Genomic DNA, 27,639 nt, shown 5'->3' with positions numbered 1-27,639 from the left:
GCTTCAATAGTTTCATGTCCATTATTCCACCGTAATACTATAAGTTTTAATATTATTTTAAAAACAGATAATTTAATACATCACAGGAGATTACCAGCATGCATTAAAATAAAATGATTCAATGACTGGTATGTTAAAGAGATAAAAAATTCCTAGAAATAAATGTGAATGGTGAAGTATCTGACATTGTCTTGTGGGATTCACTAAAGGCATACTTAAATGGAAAAGTTACAAACTGGTATATTAGTAAAACAAGAGAATGGGACAAAGAAATTAATACACCACAGGCCAAAATAGACACACTAAAGTTAAATCTAAAACCAAATGACATTATCAATCAGTTTGAACTTAAAAACAAATACAAAATATATTGAAATTCTAAATCATAAATTTTCAATAAACCTGGAAAATCTTAAACTTCAGACATATTCAGTGAACCCTTAAGGCTTGCATAAACTTGTTCTTAGATCAAAGAAAATGAAAAAACTAAATCATATCAAGGAAATTATAAGACATATACATAATAAAAAAGAAAGAAGAACAGATATTATAGGTATTCTTGATAGCTTTAAAATATTTTATGAAAATTAAATAATAATACAAATACCCTGGATAATGCTGATGTAGTTGAAACTTTTCTAAAGGAAATATAAATAAAATAAAACGTGGACAAATAAAAAATTGTTAGACAATTCACTTGAACACAAATAAAAGATCAAATAAAAAGTTAAAAAATAATAAGGTGTCAAGCGTATATGTTTTTTGTATGGTCTTATACCAGAACTATATAAAATACTACCAGATGATGTAGTTACAATATTAGATAAGGACAAATAAAAAATTGTTAGACAATTCACTTGAACACAAATAAAAGATCAAATAAAAAGTTAAAAAATAATAAGGTGTCAAGCTTATATAGTTTTTGTATGGTCTTATACCAGAACTATATAAAATACTACCAGATGATGTAGTTACAATATTAGATAAGGTCTATAGAAAAATAAAAACAACAGCTGAAGTTCCCCCATCATGGAAATATTCCCTTATATCACCTATTTTAATAGAAGAAAAGGATCCTACAAAGTGTCCATCATGCAAACCCATTTCACTTTTAAATGTGATTTAAAAGATGTACATGTCCATTTTAGCTAACAGAATTAATCTACTTATACTTTAATTAACAATGATCAAACTGGGTTTATTTTAAATAGACAAGTACAGGATAGTATAATAAGAATACAAACATTAATAGACTATGCAAATAAAAATAAACAGAACTTTCTATAATTAGTCTCGATTTAGATAAGCCTTTTGACTCATTTAATTGGTCATACCTGTTTAAATGACTTAGACTATATAATTTCTCACCTGAGCTAATTCTATTAATTATACAGTAACTCTAGTGCTTATGTTAAAATAGGTCCTTTTCTTTCTAAATCCTTTACATTACAAAAGGGCACAGGACAAGGCTGTCCATTATCATCTTTACTTTTTGCATTAGTTATAGAACCCTTTGCTAATAGTATTCAATGCAACATGAACATTCATGGTATCAAAATAAAAGATTTCAAAATACTGATGCTATTTTACTAACAATAAAAATATACAAAACTCATTAGAACATACATTTTGTTGTATGAGTCAGTTTGAAGAAATCTCAAACTTAAGATTTAATCATAATAAAACAAGTCGTTACTAATTAATAAAACACTTAAAAATTCATACATAAATGTTCTAGCTTAAATTGGAACAACATTCGAATGAAATACCTCAGTTTTACCATTATGTCTAATAGTAAAGGATACAAACACGCTTTCATCAGGTTGTTAATAAAATGTTAAGTGTAGTCACAAATTGGAACAAACTCTTCTTTGCCTTGGAAAAAAAACAAATGCTTATTAAGATGGTAATTCTCCATAAAATAGTATTTGCCTTGCAATCTTTAGTACTATTTCCACCAAAAAATTGATGAGGAAGTTAAATAATATTCTACTTATTTTTTGGCATCCTAATAAACCAAGTGTTTTAATTAATTGGCACAGAAAAGGTTGAGATAATAGTGGAATAGGATTCCCTGATATTTAATTGTATGCTACTTCAACATTTGTAAAAGTTATATCTTTGTGGATACATTCATCTGATGATTCAAAAGGGAAACAAATACATCAAGAAATATTGTTAGTAAATAATAAATATATCACAATCAGCCATAAACAAATAGTCCCTAATATTTTATCTAGTTATTAAAATATTTTTGCATAAATGATATTACTCCCTCTTCTCAAATTCCTAATTTAAACATCATTAAACTTTCAAAAAGTTTACATATTCTGACCATTGTATTAAACACTTAATATTTTCTATGCTTCCAATTGCATACACAAATGACTGGTTAGAGACTCATAACTTCAACAAAATGCTAGTATTGAAACAACAACGTAACTTAATTTATTGGTATCTATTCTTAAATGGTACCTATATCTATATATATATATATATATATATATATATATATATATATATATATATATATATATATATATATATACTGTTGAAAAGTTAAAGTCCAAATAGAATCAAGATTCTGAGAAATGGTTAATTTTACAAATATTTAGAGACTTTGTGAACACAGATAAATAATATATTTAAACTAGATAAGAAATATGCCCCAAATTATTGGCATTCTTAATAAATATCAATAATAATGTAATGAAAAAAAATAATTCATATTTGTCACAAATGTATACAATTCTTAAGACAGATTTCACATATTTCTACAATTCCTATTGGAACTATTCCTCAAAAATCAGTAATGAAGACTTCTCTGAGGGATACAGGAACATATTATTAAAATATACAAATGAAACCACATCTTCATTATAATGGAAAATTTTCACTTGAAAATTCTTACACAAATCTTTTGTCACTCCTAACAAAATTACAATTATGTAGAAATCAAATAGAATTAAATGCTGGTGATGTTATTCTGAAATGATTGGATGTATATGGCATGTAAATATGAAGTCATCTCCCCTTTTTGGGAAGAAATTAATAACTTCATTCAAGCTTTATGGCCAGATAGATGTAATATTTCTAAATCTTTAATTTTCTTTAATACTCCAGTTCCTAAGATAATTCCAAAAACGTCAGTGTCTCTTCTTTGGTCTATTCTTGCTATACACAGAAAAATAATTACAAAAAATTGGAAAAGTAAAGGTACCCCCCTAGTGTTGAATTTATTACTATGGCAAAAATTATTTGCAATAGTGAATTGTATACTATAAAGATGAGAACTTCTAATATTACACATTAATATAAATATTGGCTTAAACTTAAGACTTGCTTGAAAATAGCAATTGTTGGTGATGTGTATAATTTTGATGTAATGATCAGCTGTGGACCTATGTAAATTGTTACTTGTTTGTTTTATAATTGATTTGTTTATCTACTGTTTTAAAAGCAAATAAACCAATTAAAAAACAGAAAGGTTCCTGAATAGTGTGCTTTTAGTAGGAAATTGTTTATTTTCATATTCTTTCAAATGGTTTATTCAAAGTATGCAAATCAAAGTAATGTGTTCAATAATGGGTCAGATCTAAGATAAATAAAGTGTTGCAATGATCCCCCTGAAGTTACTAGATTATTTGATTGACTGATTGATTGGTTAATTTGTTGACTGATAAATTTATTTATTTTCTGATTACCTGTTTAATCCAGTGCAGGTTTATCAGGCATATGGAACCTACTTCAGCATTTAAAGGGTGTGAGACATAGAAACCTAACCAAGTGAGGGACTACTACATCACAGGAGCCACATGCTCACTCCCTTACAAAGCATTGATTTACAAGCAAATGAAAGGATAGCTATCTCATCTACAGCACATCTTTGGCAGGTAAGGGGATACCAGACCATTTAGCAAAACCCAACATGGACACAGGAAGTGTGTGCAGTACAGAACTCTGTAAAAAGCAGCACTACATCCAAGAAATGACATTTAGAGCCCATCAATGTGAAGTAGCAGTGTTAAAAGTTGTGCTCTATGCTACCACTTTATTAAGACTGCAGAGTGATTTCCAGAGTTTGGTAGACATATACACTGGTCAAAGTTGAAAACATTGTCTACCATTGCCCCCAGATGTTTAATGATGATACATTTTTTTTATTTAAGCTTTTATTTTGTAATGGTGATTTATCCCCTTTTTGCCAAGTCTCAAGATGGTGCATATCCAGGTAATGTAGGGAATGCCATTATTACCACACAAGCTGGATATTTTGGTGACATTCATAGTCATTTTGCATAGTAGAAAAAGGTCTTTTGCACAGTTTGTGAAAACATGAAGGGTAGAAATGACCCATAGACATTAACTGATCACTTGTCTTAATAGTTTGCACTGCACAATATGCACAACATAACAATTAATGCATCATGATATGAAAACGAATTTGCAAAATCTAACGCATGGATAATGGCAGGCAAAATGGAGGGAAAAAAGTCATGAGTCATAAATATCAGTGCAGACAACAGCAAAGCACTCCAGGAAAACCTGAACTGCTTCTCATATACTTGTTTGGAGCTGCAGTAGGTTGTAATCAGTGACATGTAGGTATCTTCACTACCAGGTTGTGCATCTTCAGACACCTACAGTGGGAAAGGCTGCAGACAGTACCTGCTTTACCATGCCCTGACATAGGAGGAGACTGTAGCATAATAGAGAACAGGGACATTCCAAGACACCTGGTAGATGTATTCTGTACACATATCACATATACAGCATCGTATGGTCTTCCTGTACTTGTGAACATCAAATTATGTACAGTTCTTGCTATTATTGCTACAGATCACTTTCAGTGACCTACTGGGGACATACTGGGTGTTTCTCAGGCATCTGCCTCAGGAATATTCAGCAGGTTTTTCAGTATTCATACTGTTGCATGCAGATGAGCTTATCTGGTTTCCCAGGCCTGCTTCCATCCATGTGGTATGGAAGGGTTCCCCTTTGTAACACCTGGGGTCTCCTGCCCCCACTCTACCTCAATACAGTTCGCAGACACCTCCAATAATATACAAAGTCTCTACACTGTCACTCAACAATCTCTACACCTAGTAGAACAATGGCTAACTGAAAACAACCTGCTTCTCAACCCCAGAAAGACCAGGCTTCTGCTTTTCCTTCCAAAAAACCTCAATCCAGCTAAAGAAAACTCCACCATCTTATCCTTAGATAATACAATTATCAGCACCGACTCAAACACCAAATTGCTTAGTGCTACTAGAGATGACCAATAAAAATTCAACCTACATATCTTAAACTATATCAAAAAATCCAATCAAAAACTAGGTCTTCTGTACTGCAACAACAAATATATACTTAACAAATCTATACCTATACTGGCTAAAACATTTATTCTACTGTCCCTGATGTATCTACTCCCATACTTAACCAAACTAGAAACCATTTATAACAAGATAGCCAGATTCGCAGCCAGTAATAGCTGCAAATCCAATCATTGTATATCCATGAAAAACTTAAGATGGCCTGAGCTCCCCCACATGCTTCAAATATCACAACTACAAATTGTACACAGCATCCTAAATAGCCCCAACTCCTGCCCTGCCCTTATATCCATAATTATACCATACACACTCAATCTGACCTCAGAAGCACATAACAAAACCTTCTGCAGGTGACCAAGCCAAACAAAAATATTGGAAAAATACTTTACAGTCATTCAATTGCATAATCAAATTTCTATTGTCACTTTGTTCCACTACCAAAAGTGGCAAATTCAAAAAGCAACTAAAAATCCATTTCCAGCATGCATGGATCTGTACATGTCAGAAAATTGACTAATAAATGTTTCTTCTTCTGTCAAATAACATATCCGCCTGGTATCTACCTAAACTGTCTACATATATTACTCTCTCTGCAGTTAGTACCAATGCTATTAAATGCATCTTTGTTGTTCTATGTCATCATGTTACTCTGAATTTTTTTTTATTTTAGGCATTGCTGCATTCCTTGTAAATAACTTAATGCTAACCAAATTTCTCAACCATATTGCTATTGCAGTCTCAAAATACTGTACTTTTGCTTTGCATATACTCATATTGTATATTTCTCTCTGTTTTTGTACTGCCTTACAACCTAAATTGTTAGTTTTTTTCTTATTTTTTTTTATTTACTTTCCTGGAGCTTTTCTCCTCGGGTCTCCACTGAAAAAGGGCACTCTGGGCCCAGTCAGACTAACCCGGTCAACAAATTTAAAAATAAAATAAAAATAAATATATACAATGATCTACTGACATGTCAGAGTACAGGTCCCTCCAACACACAGCAGATTTCATGTGGCGGTGGGTGCAACCATAATAGACAGCTTACATCTCAAAATCAGAATCTGATAATAACAAAATAAATACATAAATACATACAAACCTACATCAAGGAGATTCCCTGTACTTGGTACATGTAGTTAAATTGTGCAATTCAATTCCTGCAGATCACTGATGAGAAACAAACCACAGTATTTTTAGAAAAATTAAGAAACTACCTAAAATCTACTTGGGCCTATTCTTGGACTTATATGTCATTAAATTTCAATATTATAACTCCCCTAAACCAAACACAGTTACATCCCCAAAGGAAGCAATACTTCCTAAACTCTTAATTTCAAAAATCCTGTAATATTACATTTGTACTTAATATCTTTGCCTTGTTTCCTTACTCTAATATGCATACTAAACCTGCATCTAATTCCCCATCCTTTGATCTTCTGTTTGTACAGTAACCATAACAAATATCCATAACTTACCTCTCCATTTCTTTCCAGTAAGTATATCATAATCTTCTTTTTGTTTCCTTCATTGCAACTCTTTCCAGCAAATATACTCTAATCTCTTTCAAATGTGTGATGGTTGATCAGCAAAGCAGTACAACTATGAACCACATAAAAACTGTACATAATGCTATTATTGTTGTCATGCATTGTACTTTATCTACCTTACCTCTAGTCCTGTATTTTATTTTTATTTATTTATTTATTTAACATTTATTTACGGGCAAGTCTGACTGAGAAAGAGCCCATTTTTTGCAGAGGTCTGGGAAGAAATGCTCCAGACACATGTCTTTGGAATATGGGAGGAAACTGGAACACCAGGAGGAAACCTACATGAATGCAGGGAAGAAATGCAGACTCCTCACAGAAGTCACCCCAGCCAAGAATCGAACCAGAGAACCTCTTACTGTGAGGCAGCAATGCTAACTGCTGCAATACTGCTGCATGTAATATCTATTGTTTTATTTTATGTATCATGTAGTATTAATCACTAAGTGATGTACGTTACTATAATATGTACATTGAGCTTTTCTCCCTAGAACTCTGCTGAAAATTGACTTTTAGTTTAACCAGACAATATCTGACAAGACATGGAAACAACTAAAAAATTAAATAAATAAAAATCGAGGCAGAAAGGATAGACACAAAACTTTCGCCTTTTAAGCAACACACTCCCCATACCTACTGAAATGTTGCTTTGCTTGCAGGCTGCTGACATGTCTTGATACAGTCCCCTAAATCCACATTACCTGCATATGTACATCTTAGTAGTGCAGTTAGGTTTTCAAGGAAATTCCTAACAAATGGATCCACAGTACAATGAAACATTTCCTCATCACCCAGACTCTTATTTCTGTTTCAGGGAATGCAGAAGATCAGTGACAGATTGTCAACAGAGTTGGTGGATTTATTAAGAACAATCTCTAAAATAAATATATGTGCAACAAACTAATTAAACTGTGTGATTTTTGCAAACAATAATCAAGTAAAGGAAAGTTTTATTACACCACATCAGGTACAGGTATCAAAATTTTATATTTCAGTAATGTAATACACTTAAAATAAATGAAGGGTGTATTCTAGGGAATGTTGAAAATAAATGCCTCAAGTAGTCATCATGCATACTGTATGTGACAAAATCTGGCTTGCTGCTGTTAGCAGACAAAAAATGATTCTGGGTTGAATGCGTTTTCATTGGATGTAATTTTGCTGTCATTTATCAAAAAGTATCAAATGATTAGGGCACCATTTAGGACACGATATTATTGTCAATATGTAGGTTGGAGTTTGTTCATAATCAACAGCAGTTTGGACTATGATTCTAAGTCAAAGTGAGACATGTATTTTTGTGCAAATATGCTGTTTGTTTACGTTACCTTTAAAACATATCAAGAATATTTCTTCCACATATCTAAGAAGACTGCTAACAAAGATCTGACCACAGAAGGGAAAAGGAACCATTCTGTTTAGTTTTGTATAGAAAACAGCTTGTAGTCACAGTGATTATCTAGAGACAGCACTTGCCGGACTGGATCCATTAGTTTATGTACATTGTATCAACTATGTTTATAGAAACATGCCATGCCATTTACAATCTTTCCAGAAGGAGACTTTTACTGTATTAAAATCAAATGTAGTAAGATAGCTTTCGAATCAAGAGAAACTCATGTGAAACTATGGACTCCAGCAGAATAGAATCAAAGAAGTTCAAGGAAACATCTCAGACATGGATGGAAATATTAAGAATGAAGACTAGAGTTGCAATTATTTATAAACCCATAACTGTTGGATAAGCTGAGTTCCCTAGTACCTTTCCATAATCATCCTTACAATCTTTTATAAACATGAGGCAATCAGTGTATGCATCACGTGTGTATTGTAGCATTTAATGTGACATGCACCGAAAGTCAGGAAATGCAAGGTTGTACCCAGCAAATCACATTCTGTTGCATAAACTGCAGTACTGCCATGCTAAGAAGTTGAAATATTGCTGTGCTTGCAAATTAGTTCAATCAAAACTTTTTCGGTGCCATTTATTGACTGCAACACTACTTTCCAGCTAGCACTGATTAAATATTAAAAGGAGTACAACAGTAACACTGTGAATCCCTGAACTGTATCTGCATGCTACAGCATGACTACAATGAATGGAAGGAAAACATCTTTGAATACATTTAAAATCATCTTGGACAGATTGATAACCTCCTTTGTTATGTTAGTATTATTAGGGTTTTGGCGTAATGATTTATGTTTGTTAATTGGTGTCATTCTTGATGAAGGAATGAATGAATGAAGAAAAACTCTTCCCATTCTGTTAAATCGGTCTGTCTCGCATCATATTTCCAAAAGTTTTATGTTTGGGTGAGTGCTACAAAAGCAATGGACTTCTTGCAAGTTGTCATCTGTGAAATACAAATTCATTAAAGAGAATGCTTCTTTGGAACCACTGTTTCAAGTGGCAGTATGACTGCAATGATCCACAAAATGATACTGGAAGATGGGGTCAACATACATTGTTGATATACAGGTAGTTACAGAAAAATAATGTAAATTAAGTAGACTATAAAAATGAAAGAATACTTCTAATAACCTACATATTCTACATTGCTCTACAAAGAACATACAAATTAAATATTAATGAGCAAGACATTTCTCTATACACAATAATTTCAAAGTATGCGGTAATTCTTTTGTACCTGTTTCCATACAAAGACTCTCTCATTTTCATCGTTTATTACAACAAGATCACTAAAGTTCCTTTTACAAACTTCTCTGGCTTCCTTCATGGAGCGCTCTTCAGAGCTAAAATAGTACTGAAAATCATTGTAGATAATCCAGCCATCCTCAGTAATATTATATTCTGAAAAAGAAAAAAACAAACAAACAAGAAACAGGACTTTACACTGAAGGTCATATTATCTAAATTTTAAGATACAACAGTATGATGCCTCACATATAATTGCAAGCTGTTGCAGATAATGTCTATCATTATATGTAGCTGAGTAAACAAAAAGTGAGAAGGTCACACAGAAAAAACAATCAGAAAAAAAAATAAATTAAAACTCTAGCCAAGCTAGAACTTCTACTGAGTGACCTCTCAAACCTCTTGTAACAGAGGCATATGGGATATATGCAAATGACTCTTATGAACATCAGGTGTTGGCTGAAATACCAGTTTTCATTTGAGCATCTTTGTACCTATTTATTTTCCCTCAGCCTTACTTACATTAACTATTAATATAGTTTAAAAAAACAACGAACGTTCAGGTATGAGCCAGGAAAATAAATTTAATAAAACATAGTTCTACCAATAACACCAAAAACAGCACTCTAGTGCCTTGGCTTAACATAAGCCTTCAAGGAGTACTCCTGTAAAATGATCTAGATATAGATCTATTTTTTTTCTGTTAAAGAAAAGTTGTTTGAAATGAGTTATCTAGCACATACTCAATTAACACAATCCTGTGTGATAGAGTGAAAAAAAAGTATTTTGAATGTTACCTTGGAATCCAAGCTTGTATAAAAGATCTCTCACCCAAGAAACAGAGATTTCTGATATTTTGAAAAAGATTGTCCAAAGATAAGGGGTGCAAATATCCTACATCTGGTACCCAAAAATATTAGGGAATGTAGCACCTCTCTGAAATGTCCTTACTGGTCAGATCAGATCACAAAGGGATCACCCTTGAAATAAATATAAAGGCTGAACTCCCAGAAAACGCCAAAACCTTTAAGAACTTTTGCAAGGCTAAATACCTGCTATTAAGTGATGGCAAGCCCCACCAAACTCAGAGAACAAGGCTGCCTATATAGAAGTGTTTCCATAAACCTTGTACAAGCATATAAATAACTGCATAGAAACAGCAGTACCAAACTGAAATAAACTTAGGACAAACTCCTAAAACAAGCCCCCTTGGCAGACACCCAGTAAAAATAAGGTATACAACAAAAGAAAGAAAATCATGTCCAAAAATAGGAAGGTCTAAGTACAAAAGACAAAAAAACTCCCACATCAGTTTCAGCAAGCAACTCAGTAGACTAATCAAGTCACTAAAGCCAACTTCAAGGTATAAATAGCCTCCAAGGATAAAGATATCCATACAGCAATTTTCAGTTATGTATGCAACTTTAAAGGGAGCACCCAGCAGTGTGCTAAACTAATATGAAATGGAACTTCTTATACCAAACTGGAGAATGTAGCAAATTTGCTGGCTGATAAATTTAACTCAAATTTCATCCCCATCATCCCCAGTCCCCCCACTCAGGAAACACCCTCTACCATTTCTTCCCCAACTATCACTAAAGAACAGGTTCTCACTGCACTTTCAAGAGCTAAAAATACTACATCAATGGGTCCTGATCATATCTCAGGATCCCAGGATGCCTCCTAAATAACTTGCAACATGATCTGTCAGGCCCACCTGAATCTCTATTCAACCATAGCCTCTAGACAGGATTCATCTCTAGGGAATAGAGGACTACAACAGTCATCTCTTTACACAAAGGTCGACCATCAGCAGAACCAGGGAACTACAGACCCAAAAGTTTAATTAGTCTTATATGCAAGACCATGGAAAGAATTATTGTGAACCTGATAAACAAAGACATATGAAATCTTCAAACAATGGACCCTTCCCAGTTTGGTTTCGTCAAAGGCAGGTTATGCCTATGAAACTTGGAGGACTCTTTTTGAGAAGGACACAGGAGCCATCGATGAAGGCAAAATGGTACATACTGCCTAACCTGACCATTCAAAGGTATTTGGCACAATACATTACCTGGGTATTATAGACAAACTTGCAAATTTAGGCATAAATCCCTATGTCACTCAGTGGATAGCCAAATGGCTCACAGATAGAACACATGAAGTTAGAGTGGGGAATCTACCTTCACAAAGAGACCTAATACTAGTGGTGTGCCACAGGCCTTGGTACCTGGACATCTCCTGCTTGGAATATACTTCCCAGAAGTCAAGGCAAATGTATAGGCCTTTGGTTAACTGGATTTGCTGACAACTGCAAGTCATGTGACTCATTGAATCCCTCAAAGATGTAGATATCCTCCAGGAGGGCTTAATGCAGACAAACCACTGATGCCAGAACCATGGCCTGAAACTCAATGCAAAAAAATGCATAATTATACCCTTTGGGATGACAACCACCCCTGCAAATTACAACATTGATAACACTTCTGTGAGAGTAGACCCAGTGGTGAGGGACTTGTGAACTCAGGTTGACAGTGACCTGAACTTTGATCACCATGTGTCCATGGTAGTGAGAACATCTTTCTATGTGGTGCAAGTTATAAGCAAGAGCATGGGATCTAGATCTAAGGAGATCATAGTATCACTATACTCAGTCTTCATTAAACCAATAAGAGTACAATGCAGCCTTCAGCATATACCTGACCAGGCATTTGCAACAGCTGAAGTGGACACAGAGTTTTCTCGCTAAAAGAATGCCTCAAAGCTCTGTCCATACACAGTCTTCTACAGACTACTGAGAGGTGACCAATGTCCAACCTATAAGAAATTCTCCAGTTCAGCTCTGATGAATCTGCTACAAATTTGTGAAACAAACAGCACTAGAATTACCCTATCTAATGATCTAAACCTCATCTATGACATAAAGAAAACATTTTGGAGGGAAAGACACATGTCTCAAAGGGTTTACTATCAAAAGGTTGAAATTAATTTGGTCTAACACTCATTTGGTCAGCACATTTGGTTGACTAATTAATATTAAGTAGTTCATTTGGTCGACAGACAGTGCTGTTGACCTTCTGTCGACCTTATGTTAACAACAGGCAAGAATGTATCCTTGTCAGCACTGCTGTGCAATCTTGGAGTTGTAATATATAAGTAGCGGGGGCACAGCCCCCCTGCAAAAACACTAGTGTTAGTTTGAGGTGTGTATCGACCATTTAAATGTAGACATTTTGGCGTCGATATTATGACCTGTCGATGTAATGATTTCAACCAAATGAACGTCGACCAAATGAATTTCAACCGTTTGATAGTAAACTATCTCAAAGATCACCCTTTCTCTTGAACAGACTTCCTGTTCATGTGAAAAAGATCTCTTTCTTAAGCCTATTCAAACCCATTTTGGACCAATGGATGGAAATCACAAATTCACCCCTGGTTTGCCACCTGTGGCCCTAATTTACAGAGGCAGTTTGTAGATGCCCGAAGGTACAGGCATATACTAAAGCTTTTCAAGCCCATGGGCATTTATAATTAGGAAAATTGGAGCATGAATGATAAGTCTTACAAAGGCTCAGGTGCTGTTAGCCTAGAAAACTCCTATGATCCTCTATGATCTGAAGATCCTATGATTTTAAGGAAGTCCTCTAAATATGAAAAAATGTGGACACCCTATAGTCTGTAATGATCTAGAACTAGAGCTAGGTACTTTATGAATACTTATGATGCAATGGATAGTGTAAAGGGTAAGGCAGAGAATACATAATGTGATCCAAACATGCAACTCTTTAGGAAATGCCTGAAATCTGGTTGAACAGGGATGTGATGATAAGCATCCATTAAACCTATTTTTGCTAGAAAACTTAAACTTCTCCTTTAGACAACCTATATTGAAGGACAGGGGGGAAAACAGAGGAGTCTGGTCTAGTAGGTAAGGAATTTTTGCTTGAAACGGAGGAACTGCATTCCAGTGCCATGTGTAACCTTGATAAATAATCTTTAGAACTCATTAGCCTAAACCTATCTGTTGCCAAAGAAGGAAATGGAGATTCAGATTTTCTGGAAGGGAAATGGGACTGGCAGAGTTGGCGGGGAGGCCATGGTCCCTTGAACAGTCATTAGCTAGACCTAATAAACTACTCATCTTCATGGAAAATTTAACTGGAGCAGTTACATGCTTAGCTTTCTGTTTATTCTTGATGGAACAAATGGGGTCAGCAGGGTTGTTAATGGCAGCATCAGCTTCACAGGGATGGACACTATATTCTGACTAAACAGGGAAGACCTCCCTGCCACCCTCTCCTAGGATTGATAAGAGTGGCTCCCCTTTGCTCACTGCAGAGCCCCTAACAAACACAGTGGATGTGGCTAACCCCTGGTCCATAGTGGCTGTAGGTGGTACACCAGAGGGATCCAGGGAAAAGATAAGTAGTCTGAGAAAACACCTTTGGCCACAGCAGGGTCACACACCTGTGGCTGGGGCAATTTGCTAGCCTGCTGTGGTAGCAAAGGCTGTTTGCTTAACTTTTTCTTTTTGCTGCTGGTAGAAGGCTGACCATTGTACTGATAGTTTATTCCATAGTCAAGCCAAAATTGTGCTTTTCCTTGGAAAATAAACAGCACAAGCAGGTAAAAGCTTAAAGTTCAAAACAGTCACTTTTTCCAAATAAAAACACAGTAATAGCAATTTGATACTCCTTACCAACCCAAGAAAGGAAAACACACTTTTTATGGAAAAAAATGTTTTTTAACTGATTTTAACATTTTAACCGACTATAATCACCAGATCATGCCTCCTGAACCTGATCGACTTCTTTGAGGCAGTCACCAAAGCCATGGATGAGGGTAAGGTGGTTTACACAGCCTATTTTGACCTCGCCAAGGCTTTCAACACCATCCCCCATTCTGGAATTATAGCTAAACTCACTAAACTAGGTATAAATCCCTACATTACAAGATGGGTTGCCAACTGGCTCACTGACAGAACCCACACTGTAAAAGTTGCAGACTCCAACTCTGACCTCAAGGCAGTGACAAGTGGAGTGCCACAGGGTTCAGTCCTGGAACCTCTCCTGTTTGGTATCTACTTATCTGAAGTACAAGCTAACACAGAAGGCCTCTGGCTGACGAAGTTCGCAGATGACTGCAAACTAGGAGCCATAGTCAAGTCCCCAAATGATGTGGACATCCTACAGAAGGGCCTCACTGAGACAGATGCCTGGTGTCAGAGCCATGGCCTCAAGCTCAATGCCAAAAAGTGCAGTGTCATCCCCTTTGGTAAAAACTCTGTACCCATGAACATAGGCAGCGATCTACTTAACACTGAATGCGTGATAAGAGACCTTGGGACCCAGGTGGACAGTAGTCTCTCCTTTGATAGTCACATCACCATAGTAGTCAGGAAGTCCTTCTACATAGCACACCTCATCATAAAAGGGTTCTCATCCAGGAAAAAAGAGGTCATTGTTCCCCTCTACTCATCACTCATTAGACTCATTATAGAGTACAATGCCCCTTTTGGAATGTACCTCACAAGACATCTGCAGCAGCTGGAAAGGCCACAGAAGTACCTCACAAAGAGGATTACTGGCCTAAAACAAATGCCCTACACTGACTACCTCAAATAACTCCAGCTTTACTCCATAGCATATCGCCTACTCCGAGGTGATCTCTGCCTAACATATAAAGCTATGTCAAACCCAGAGCTGTTGGACATGCTACACCTAAAGAAATCCCAATCCCTCCAAGCTGCATGCTCTAGGGACCTAAACCTTGTCACCACAATAAACAGGACATGCTGGAGGGATAGATTCCAGTCCCAGAGACTTCCTATACTCTGGAACAAGCTACCCATCTATGTCAAGCAAAGTTCTTCATTAGCACTCTTCAAGAAAAATCTTGATGAGTGGATGGGAAAGAGGAAATACACCCCGGGGATCACTTCTGTGTCTCTGCTGGACAGTGGCACAGGAAAATAACTTTCTTGGGTGGCGTAAGCTATGGTACCTTGCTGGCTAGGCTTATGTAGGCCCTTGGGCCGATAGCCTAGTACCTACCTATGAACCTATAAAAATGTGTGCTCCAGTTTAAAAGTACAGTTAAGTCTCATTACAGTCCATTAAAATCCAAACTCCTAGAATAAAAATAACTTTCCTAACCAGGAAAATAGACTTAAATAATATATTTTAAATGCGTATTTTTTTTCCCGAAAGGGAATCTATCTAAACAGCAATGGAACAGCATAAATCAACAGTCTATCCTGCAAAGCCCACAGAGGAGTGCTCTGTTCGGTGGCAGGAAACATCTGAAGGACTTGGCACCAAAACCACTCCTTTCAGGCAACTTGAGCTGTCTAATGGTTTAGACATGTAGAAGGTGCCCTGAAGCTTTGGAAGCTGGGTGTCTGTAAGCAGGATTTAACCCATATAACTAAGATGGGTCTATATTAGAAGATCGAATATTTAGGTGATTGAACTCCTAAACATCGATCTTCTAATATCGAAAGCAAAAAACGGCGAACGGCTGATTTAATGCAGGGAAAGATTTCCCTTGGCCATTCGCCGGTTTTTGCCATTTCCATACTGTTGAGCGATCTCAGAGGTGGTATATTTAGTTAGGGGGGGCTGTGGGGGGCACAGACCCCCAGGTGGGGGTGGGGGTGAAGCCCCCCACTTGGTTTGGATGTAAAGCTTTTTTTTTTTAACTAGCCGACATGCGTGTTTCCCTGGGGGGTTCGATATTCTTAGGTTCGATATTAGAAGATCGATGTTTAGGTGTTCGATCATCTAAACATTCAATTTTCTAATATAGACCCAACTAAGGCTACTGCATCTGTGATCAATATGATGAACATATTCTGGATTTTTTTGCACAAACAAAAAAAAAGGCTTACTCATTCAGAAACCCCCAAAAAAGATATAAACATACAACATTTTATCCTAACGACTAACTATATACTGTACAAGGGGGTTGGAGGGTGAGGGCAGTTACTGCAGCAGTAAGGAATTCAAACCGCTACTCTAAATTCCTTACGGCAGCAATAAGGCATTCAAACCTCTACTCTAATGGTAAGTGCAACTTACACAGCTGTACTATGTTTAGCATTCTCTCTGCTGTAGCAGCCTTTGCCTTTTAGGGTTGATTACCAAAGCTTATCCAACCCAGAATGAAGAAGTCAAATGGTCCATCAGACTTTATAGAATGGTCTTAGCAAAGCCATTTGTGGACCTGGAAAAAATCCAGTATGTAATGCTTTGTATAAGTATGTACAAAGGACAATGTAGTTATTAGAATGCTTCTAAAGTCCTCTCTTTTCAATATACTATCAATGAAACAAGGGTCCATTAGAATGCATTTTAATCCTAACTGGATATGTTTTATTAAGGTGGTAATAACAAGAAAAGATAAAGTAAGGAGCAACCAACAAGAAATGCATGTTTTGACATAGGTTGTTCTTTTCCAGTCTCATACTTATAGTTCCATGGCTGTACAGCTTTTCTAAAAGACTTACAGATAAAACCCAGTTTGCAAAACCATGGCCAAAGTATATATTTTATTTATTCTTTGTTGACCAGATTTGACCAACTAGGCTAGTGCCTTCATTTTAGTGGAGAACTGAGGTAGCATTTCTTCTACTAGGGGAAATTTGGCCTGGGTATTGAGGAACTTCCCCTCCTTGATTTGTCAGTGAGTGGGACCATTGTTGCTGTGATGCTTCCTGATTCCTTTTTGGGTATGTAGGCAGCTGTGAGAAGCATGGTGCTTGCTGTTATGGCATCATAAGCTGTTTATAACAGTTTTGTAGAGAATTCTGGTGTGCACGTGGAGGATGAGAATGCCAATTTGTCAGTGGATGTTCAGAAAGCTCCTGGACAGGAGCGGAAGGTGAGTAATGGTGAAGTGAAGTGAATTTGTAAAGGAGTCTATAGAAGTTTTGTGGAAGGCAGTTGGGCCTTCTTATGGGGATAGAATGCTGAAACCCAGGCAGTTAAAGAGGGGAGTTGAAAGAGAAGTGAAGGCAGTCGGTGCTTCACAGGATTCAGAGTCCAGGTTCAGAAAGGAACTGTTCGAGAAGAATACTATGGTTGGAAATGAAGTGTTTGTGACAACCATCCAACTGGCAGGGTTGCAAGATGATAATTTGTAGAACTTATTGGTGGCCAGTGAGCCTGAAAGTGGCAAGACATTTCTTAATGGGAGGTTAAAATACTAAAGGAGGATGCAGAACTCTTACGTAAAGAGGCTGTGTAGAAACATAAATCATACGTGACTATAGTAAGAAAAAAGGGAAGAAAACAAGGAGAAACAAAGGAGTCTGAAGTGAAGCATAGGTAGAATTACACTATACAGATTTTTAGTAAAGAAGACAAGAGATTGGCAAGATATGAGGTGTGAGACAATATCATTTCTCCAATAAGAATCAAACCACTGAGGTAAGAGCCTTTATTTATATAAGTAAAGAGAGTTTTTGTGACATTATTTTTCAAAATGAACATGCAATGGAAAATTTTGGGGGAGAATATTAAAAAAGAAAGACCATGCTCCTTGGAAGTCATATCTGTTTAAAGCTTTTCATACAGAAACAAAGAAAAAATAAATATAGAATTTAGGACTGAAGGTGAAAATTACACTCTGAAAAGACCTTTGAGTAATACATAAAAATAATGGATATTACTAAGGTTTATGATAATACAGGCTTAGGGACTGAGGGCAAGATTGCAGTGTTATAATCAGAATGGGAAATAATACAATTATACATATTTCTTATATATAAATGTTGAATGGCAAAAGGGGGTTGTGAAACATTGGAGTCAACTGAAAACTTTTTTTGTTTGTTTTTTTTTTTTGTTTGTTTTGTGGAAAAACAGATAATTTCATTATGAAGTTTGTTATGAGAAAATGTTGCTTATGTGGAGAAATAGGACAAGGAAAGAAGGTGGACATATGAGGACAGACTGCTAAAAGAGGAAAGATAAGTTAGAAAAGGTAAATACTCTAGAACAAGGGGAATAGGAATATACATGAGAAGAAGTTGAAATAATAAACAAAGAAGCACAGGGACAGAACAAGAAGAAGTGAAGGTTAAGAATAAAGGTAACAATAAGAAAATTGATATAACTGAATTACAAAAAGAAGAGGAGATAAAGATAGAAGCAGGGTCCGAAATTAAAGAAGATGTCAGTTGAAAAATTGTTAAAGGAAAAAAGAATTCTATTGGTAAAAGGGTATGAGAGAGAAAAAGACAATTTATAGGACTGAACATGAAACAAAAAAAAGAAGACGGATGAAGGTTAAATTATATTCATATTGTAGTATTCTTTGGAAAAGGAAAATAGATTATTGCAGAATATTAGCTATAAATGCTAACAGTTTATAAAATGTAGCTAGAATGTTAGCTATTTTTAAAATGGTGTAAAAACGCGGATATGAATCAAATAGTATTAGAAAATATAAGATTACTGATGAAAAAAGATAGGCTGAGAACAGAAATTATATGGGGAAACTGACACGTTGAAATTTAGGTCAAGATACTTGTTTGGAGATATTCTACCAGACAAGACAGTTAAAATGTTGAATATAACATTAGTAGTAATGGGAAGGGTAACCATTACAGATATAAGATGGAAAGAGAAGGTGCAGAGATTAAATTTGATGTATGCTAATGTGACAAAAAAAAGAAAATATGTTAAATCAAATTCTAAATTATTTGGCTGTAAACATAGAAATTATCATAGAAGGAAACTTTAACTGTGATTTAAGGGACAAGAAAAATGTGGTGACATTAAGAAAGTTATGGAAATTATGAGATGTGGTAAGTTACACATTTGGAATAGCAGTGATTGGACATTTACTAGGCAAATTTTTAGAACAGAGATAGATTATTTTTTGATATTTGAAGGCTTACAGATTATGGAAGATGGTATATTAGAAACCAGTTCTTTGCATTATACAGCTATTTTGATAGAGATAAAAAAATAAAGATATTATTAAACTTGGCAAAGGTTTAAAAAGATTAATCAAGAAATAATGGGAAAGAAAATGGGAAAATCAGTTTGAAATTATGGGAATATCATGTCAATATGAGCTAATGACAGTTCTATAAAAGTGCTCAGAATGGTGGGATTCTTCTAAGAACAAATAAAAAAATGTTATATAACTTGGTAAAGGAATAAGAGGAAAGAAGTAAAAAAGTATAGTATGAAAGTAAAAAAAAATGATAATCTAGCAGAAAAATATTAAATATTTTATTAATGAAAAAGAAATGTATATGCTAAATCAAGAAAAGATAAAACAATATTATTCAATCAGAGATATTTTCTTCAGGGGAAAAAGAGGGAGCAGCTCCATATCTTAGTAAAATAATGAAAGCAGACAGTGTAATTAGGGCATAGAAAGATGAGTAGGGTTTAATACTGAGAGATCAAAGATATAATGAAAATTGCTGTGGAGTATATTCAAGAAATGTTTGAAGATAAGAGGATAGAACAAAATATGACATGGAAGGTGAAAGCTTTATATCAAGATACTAGGAATTTGAAAAAGAGAATAACATCAGAAGAATTAAACAGAATATTAAGAAAAGTAAATTTATAAACAGCAGCAAGACCAGATGGGATACAATGCAAGACATATAAGAATTTGACAATAGTACAAAAGAATGTTGCTGTATAGAAGTATTAACTATGTGGCCAGTGTGGGTTTTACTTACAAGGAACTATGTAGTGGGGTATTTAAATTTATATGAAAAAAATAGTGATAGAAATGATATTTGGACTTGAAGGCCTATGGCATTTAATAATATGGATTATAAAATCTTTATAAAGATCATATAAAAAAACATGGACAGTAAACCTTTGCATATCATACAGGATCTGTTATGTAGGATATGATATGTAGACCGTATCAAGAAAAAAATCATGACGTGGAAAATAAATATGGAAGACTTAAGAGAATACAGAAAAATATGATATAAAATGTAATGGAAAATGTTTCTATAAATACCCATAGAAAGAATTAGAAGAAAACAAACTTAAAGTCATAAAAGACAAAAATGAGAGATGTAAAAATATTGTTGAATGCCAGGATTTTTTATGGAGACTTGCTATAAAGAAATTGACAGTGAAAGCTAATATGCCATATAAAAAGAAATGGAATGTCATAAGTTTGGCGAAGAAGAAAGTGTGGAACATGTTTTTTTTTTTTTTTTTGAATTGTAAAGGAATTGCAAAGTTATCTAAAAATTAGGAGAAGAAAAGTATGTGGATAAGAGATCAGATGATATAAGCATGGTTATGACTGAATATGGCTTTTATAAATATAAAACCAAATAATATTTTAACAAACTAGAAAGAAAATGTTTAATATTATTTTGATAATTTGGAATCAAAAGGTTAAAGAAATAATGTATAATGATAAATAGTATTTGGCAGAAATGTTAAAAAGGATTAGATTCTGGTAGTGGAAGCTAGAGTGGGGAGGTCAGATATGAATTAATGGCATTTTTATAGAAAGGCTTAAAGTGTAAAAGAAAGTGTGCAAACGTGTTAATATGTAATATGTAGAACTGTGTTAATAAGATCATAAAAAATTGTAAATATTATAAATAATGTAGGTTCATAGGTGTTTACCAGGCTAATAACCACAAGGGCCTTTTTTAGCCTAGTCATACATACCAAATCTCTGACAAGTTCTGGTAACTGTAATAGTGTAAATAATGTTAATGAGTTGTTCTTAAAATAAAGGATCCCTACCTCTTAGAGAAGAGGAAGCTCTCATTAACTGCTAGGTGGTGCTGGAGGAGTCTATATTACTTTGCTGATAGCTTAATTGAGTAAGTCACTAATCATCAAACTCAAATCAGTGTAAGCTCAATTAAACAAATGACCGTTCCAGCCAAACATTTCCTAGGGAGAAAACTAGCAGGCCAGTTACTGACCAGAACAAATACAAAAAAATGTAAAACCCTGCAATGTACCCCCATATCCCCTAACTATATATACCAACTTTGAGATCGCACTACAGTGGAGAAAAAGGCAAATCCCTCATGATGGCCAAACTACGACCTTTCCCTAGGAAATGGTTTACTGAAACAATTTCTGACTTAATTGATCTTTTGCTGAATAGGGTTTGATGATTAGCAATTCACTCAATTAAACATTTAACAAACTTACATAGACCCATGCTGGAGGGCTTCTGCTGGAGTTCAGAAAATCCCATAATGGAGGAGAGTGCAACAGAGCTGGAGAGAGGATTAGGGTAAAACTTACTACAGGAAAGAGAATGAGATTAAATAACTGTTACAGAGCTGGATGTGGAGGACTGAAGACACAAACACTGACACATTTGATGAACCAGCAAAGCTCTTGACCTGAAAACATCAAAAATCTGGACAAAAGTCTATGAAAAATAGGTACAAATCTGTATGCTGATTAACATAACATTTGCATACAGTTATGTAACCCACTCACTCCAACGGAATTGCGGGATACCAACTTTTGAATGCAAACTAAAGAACAGACAACCAAAATATGGCCCCACAGTCACCCTGCAGCCATTCCAATCTCCCATTACCTGGCTATTTCACCCCATTTACCATAAACACTAATGTGCATACTGCATACTGGGCGGCCATGGTGGTGTAGTGGTTAGCATTGTCTCCTCACAGCAAGAGGTTCTCCAGTTCGATCCTTGGCTGCGGTGCCTTCTGTGTGGAGTCTGCATGTCCTCCCTGTAGTCACGTGGGTTTCCTCCGGGTGCTCCGGTTTCCTCCCACATCCCAAAGACATGCTAAATTGGCCCTAGGTGTGAGTACGTGCATGTGTGTGCCTTCCATGGAAGGTTGAGTGCCGGGCTGGCAACTCAACACTGTAAAACTCCACTGCCAATCATGAGCAGATAGGTGATCCGCTGTGGCGACCCTTAACCGGGAAAAACTGAAAGAAGAACAAAAAGAAGAAGAAGACTAATGTGCATACTGCTTTACTTCTACAATGATTATTTGCATTTTATTTTATATTTTATAGCACAAACACTAATAGACATCTGGTAAAACAAAGCATTATAGTCTCACAATGAATACAGACTTAGCATTAAAACTTCTCTGCTCTTGAAGCTCACATTCATTGAAACAGAATTGAAATCCACCCACATCCAAAGAAAATGCACCAGGCCAGTGGTGGATAAAGATTACCTTTGGGTTGTTTTCAAATCATAGGTCCCTTGCACATGAAACAATAAACATACATGTGTTTGTTAATACACCTTCCTGACTTTATTAAATTATATTCCTTGTATAATACAGCACACTAGTTAGAGCGCATTTTAAATTTATTGTTTGAACATTTTTCCAGTAAGCAATGAAACAAAATGCATGAACCAATAATGTCAAAACTACCCAGTTCAGAACATTTCCATCATAAAAGTCTACTTAAACTTCTAAAATCCACCAGTATCAGTAAATATGCAACATCTCTGCAGAAGTAAAAATCATCTAATTCCACATTAAAGAGATATGTAACTAATGAAGAGGTTGCTGCTAGCAAACAACTGTATATTTCATTGCTTCATCTACAAATAAAGTGCCTGCTGTCCTTGAGGAATAAATTGCCTATGTGACATTAAAAAAATGATAGGCTAGTAATATTACAATAGGGAATGGATGGCAAACTGATAACAGTTTCATAGTTACTGGGTATGTCCGCCTAAGAGGACATTCTCAGGACTGCAGCATCCACCCCCTTTAAACATACAACACAGTACAGTAATACATCTATATACTGTGGGAGTAGGACCCACAGCCTTCTGCATCAAAGGCAAGTATTGTAGCTGTTATGCTACTAACAATGTAAGCAAACTTGGCATAAGCAGCACTAAGCTTCTCTTCCCCTGAAGCTCTCATCTCAGCTCCTTCTAAAATCCACTTGACACTCAACTGTATCTCTCAACTTTTCACAAGAAATCTGGAAAAAGCCAAAATTTATGGGGGTGGGGGGGACAAAAGCTGAAAAACCAGGGACACATTTAAACATTGCCTGTATAATCTTGGAAAGTTGCTAGAATAAAATGTTGTGTTACTACCATACATTTCCTAAAATGTAGGAAGACATAAGCTTAAATGGCTATCACTTAGTGAATTCAGTTCCCTCATAGCTCTCATCCTCTTAGCACAAAAAGCCTGGAAAAAGCCAGTAATGGGGGAATATAGTCACAAAAATTAGGGCAAATTTCAAATATTGACCTTATAAACTGAGAACATTGCTAGAATAAAAGGTTTTGTGTTGCCACGTATTTTTCTGAAAAATATGAATTCTGAAATTCAAATGCCTGTCATTTACTGAATTAAATCCTCACTGATTTGCCACAAAAATCTAAAAAAACACAGCCTTTATGAGGAACAGATACAGAACAAAACTATAAAGCAATCTGCCACAAAAATAAAAAAACACAGCTTTTATGAGAAACACACAGAACAAAACTATGAAGCAATTTGCCACAAAAATCCAGAAAACCACAGCTTTTATGGGAAACAGTTACAGAGCAAAACTATGAAGAAAAATCTGAGCAGTTTTCATAAGTGGTGGTGGGTAGGGAATTCATGTTCTTGCTACTAGTACCCAAGGTATGGGGTTTGAGCCTGTGTAACTCTAGCCACCAAGTATATTTAACCTGGGCATTTTACACGCACACATGCACTACAATACCACCCTTACCTGGCTTGCAGAATACAGTACAGAAGTGCAGTGCATACAAAGTCCAATACAAATAAGCTACTGCAATTCAGCCATCCAGTAGGGTTGTACAAGAAAAGAACTGCTCCATCATGGCCACGTGTGAGAGAACCATTCTTGTATTTGAAATTGCACACATGCTATGTACAGTGGAGCCCTCAGTCAATTCCGACAGGCTGTTCACAGACCTGACATCATTATGCACACCTCTGCATGTGATGATGTCAGCCTGGAAGAAAACTAAAATAAAAACAAGCAGATAAATTCAGAAAATAAGGGGTACCACTCAGAATTTGTAGCGCCCTGTTTTTTGAACCTCAAAAATGGTAAAAAACGAGATTCTCGGTATGGTTGAGGGGTATGATGAGCTATATATATAAAATTTACACTGACTGTACATTTTATTTTGTATATGCATTATACTTAAATTGTGAAACATGACTCAAAAAGACTTAACTTTTTGAAAATATTCTTATTTTTGAATCAGTGTTGCAATCCCGAAAGACCTCCCCACTAAAAAAAGCTTGAAAATGCAGCCATTGACATTAAGTAAAAGATCACATAAAAGTTAATCTAAGCTTGCAGCCATTAACATTAAATAAGTAAATAAATAAATTAAGCTGCTGTTTTTCTTGTAGGTTTACATTTTTTACCTGGAGCAGGAAAGAAACACACAGACTGGTCTGCAGAAGCTGACATCATGCACGGTCTGCACATGATGATGTCAGGAGTAAAAAAAAAAAAAAATCCAGGGAATTCTGAAATTAAAGGGGCCATGCGGGAATTCATGGCAGCCCAATATTTTGCCCTCAAAACTGGTATTTACTGAGGATTTGGTATGGTTGAGAGGTATGTGAACCACGCAGCACCAAATGTAGGAGAGGAAGCTAAATTGAAAGATATGATAGAGAGGGTATGGCAGGAAGAAGAAACTGAGAGACTGAAACAACAAACAACTGCTAGTAATACAAACAATGGAGGTATTCTGGGCTATTGAAGTGGCCAGTTTTCAGGGTTTACCTCTGAAACAGGGTTTTTTGTTACAAGAAAGAAGACGTTATGCATATGAAGCAAGGCAAGGAAGAATCAAAGAAGGAACTGAGAGGACACAAACAGTTGCAGTTTCACAACAGCCACAGAGAAGATGAACAGTGGTAAGAACAAAAGTAACAGTGATTTTAATTTGAGCAGGTATAAAATTAAATTGTATTATTTTGCCACTAGAATTTAACATTAAAGACATAAAAGCATTAATTCAGTTGGGAGCCGATTTTTTTTTTTGTTAAGTAACATTTGAAAGCTTTAACTTATGGAAAAATGTATGACTGAAACTGAAAAAATAAATCCAGTCATGCAATGGAGAGACTTATTTACTTCAGAGCTTGAGACTACAACTAAAATAAAATAAATAAATGTGCAATTTAATACTTCAGATATGGATGAGCATGAGTTAAAACAGTTTTTTTCATCATGTAGTAAAGTATATGAAAAATATATACATGCACACACACACATATTCATATATATATATATATATATATATATATATATATATATATATATATATATATATATATATATATAGATATATATATATATATATATATATATATACATATATATATATATATATATATATATATATATATATGGTTCTACCTGACTTCCTCGACAGCGCTGAAGACCGACAGCGTAATTCGGAGCTCCAGAAGATCGGAAACGAAGAAGACCGACGCGAATCGCGAGTGGCAGAACATCGACAATGCAGAAGACCGACACGACGGATGACAACACCAACGCCGAGGATGCCGACATGGGGAAAGGCTGTGTGAGTATGCGGTAGTGACGGACGTTAGGGTGCGAGGCAGGTAAGTGTGGAGATTGACGGTCTGTGGGGATAGGGGTGGGTTAAGTGAGTTAGGGTTAGGGAGCGATAGGGTTAAGTGAGTTAGGGTTAGAAGGCGATAGGGGTGGGTTAAGTGAGTTAGGGTTAGGGCTATAGGGTGGGTTAAGTGAGTTAGGGTTAGAGCGATAGGGGGGAGTTAAGTGAGTTAGGGTTAGGGAGCGGTAGGTAAGTGTGCGATAGTGACGGACCTTAGGGTTAGGGTAAGGTTTAGTGTGGGCTTGTAAGGATTTTGGTGTGCTTGTGTTGTGTGTGTGGTTTGTGGAATGGGGATGTGTTTTGTTTTTAATTGTTATTGTGGTGTGTGCAGTGTATGGGGTTTCGTGTTTGTGTACCGTCGGTTATTTCGTTGTCGGTTATGTGTGGTTTCGTGTTTATGGACTGTCGAATATGTGGTGTCGGTGATGTGGTTGTCGGTGTTGTGTGGTTTCGACTATGTCAGGTAGAACCATATATATATATATATATATATATATATATGGATCTACTTCACTACACCGACATGCCACAAAACCGACACCCAAAACACCGAGACCAAAAGAACGAAAACACACAATATCGACAACTCACAAAACTGAACACCATAACACCAACACCCAAAACACCGACACACAAAACGTAAACTACACATTACACACAACTATATATGCACTAACCTTAACCCAAACCCTAACCCTAAGGTCTGACACTACTATATACTTACCCTACCCGCACCCTAACCCTAACTCACTTAACCCACCCCTAAACCTAAAGTCCGTCACTATTGCACACTTACCCTACCTGCACCCTAACCCTAACTCACTTAACCCACCCTTAAACATAAAGTCCGTCACTATCACACACTCACCCTACCCGCACCCTAACCCTAACTCACTTAACCCACCCCTAAAACTACTGTCTGTCACTATCACACACTTACCTTACCCGAACCTAACCCTAAGTCTGACACTACCGCACACTCACCTTTCCCGCACCCTAACCCAAAATCCCTCACTATCGCACACTTACCTGTCCACTCCCTAATCATAAATCCCTCACTATCGCACACTTGCAGAGTCGCGCTCATACGTTGCCCATGTCGGTGTTTCGGCTGTCAGGATTTCACCTTGTCGATCATTTGCATCGTTGGTCTTTTGGTCTCGGTGTTTTGGGTGTCGGCTTTGTGGCATGTCAGTGTAGTGAAGGAGACATATATATATATATATATATATATATATATATATATATATGGGTCTACTTTGTTTGACAGAAAACACATTTCACTGAAACTCATTTCATCGAAGCCTCATTTCCCTGAAAATGAATTGCTTGGCACAATTCACTGAAAGCTCACTTCACTGAAAACTCATGTGACTGAAACTCATTTTGTCTAAAAAGGTATATGCCTTGTTCCCCACTGTAGTGCAATCCTGGGAAAATTCAATATATTTCAAGTACAATCAATGATGATAAGAGAGCATTTGTTAGGTAT

General features: G+C 35.8%; 1 protein-coding gene across 1 annotated transcript in view; it reads right to left on the bottom strand.

Annotated features, from left to right (window-relative positions):
• Positions 1 to 27,639, bottom strand: part of LOC122796778 (macrophage mannose receptor 1-like) — a 2,090,270-nt gene that overhangs the window by 1,119,178 nt on the left and 943,453 nt on the right. The window contains exon 17 of the mRNA XM_044065506.1: positions 9,532 to 9,695. Coding sequence (XP_043921441.1) covers positions 9,532 to 9,695 — 164 coding nt within the window. The remainder of the gene's footprint in view (positions 1 to 9,531; positions 9,696 to 27,639) is intronic.

This window comes from Protopterus annectens, chromosome 3.part0 (assembly GCF_019279795.1).
Source record: "Protopterus annectens isolate FY-2018-M chromosome 3.part0, PAN1.0, whole genome shotgun sequence".
NCBI lineage: Eukaryota > Metazoa > Chordata > Ceratodontiformes > Protopteridae > Protopterus > Protopterus annectens.
This window is presented reverse-complemented; position numbering and strand designations above follow the sequence as displayed.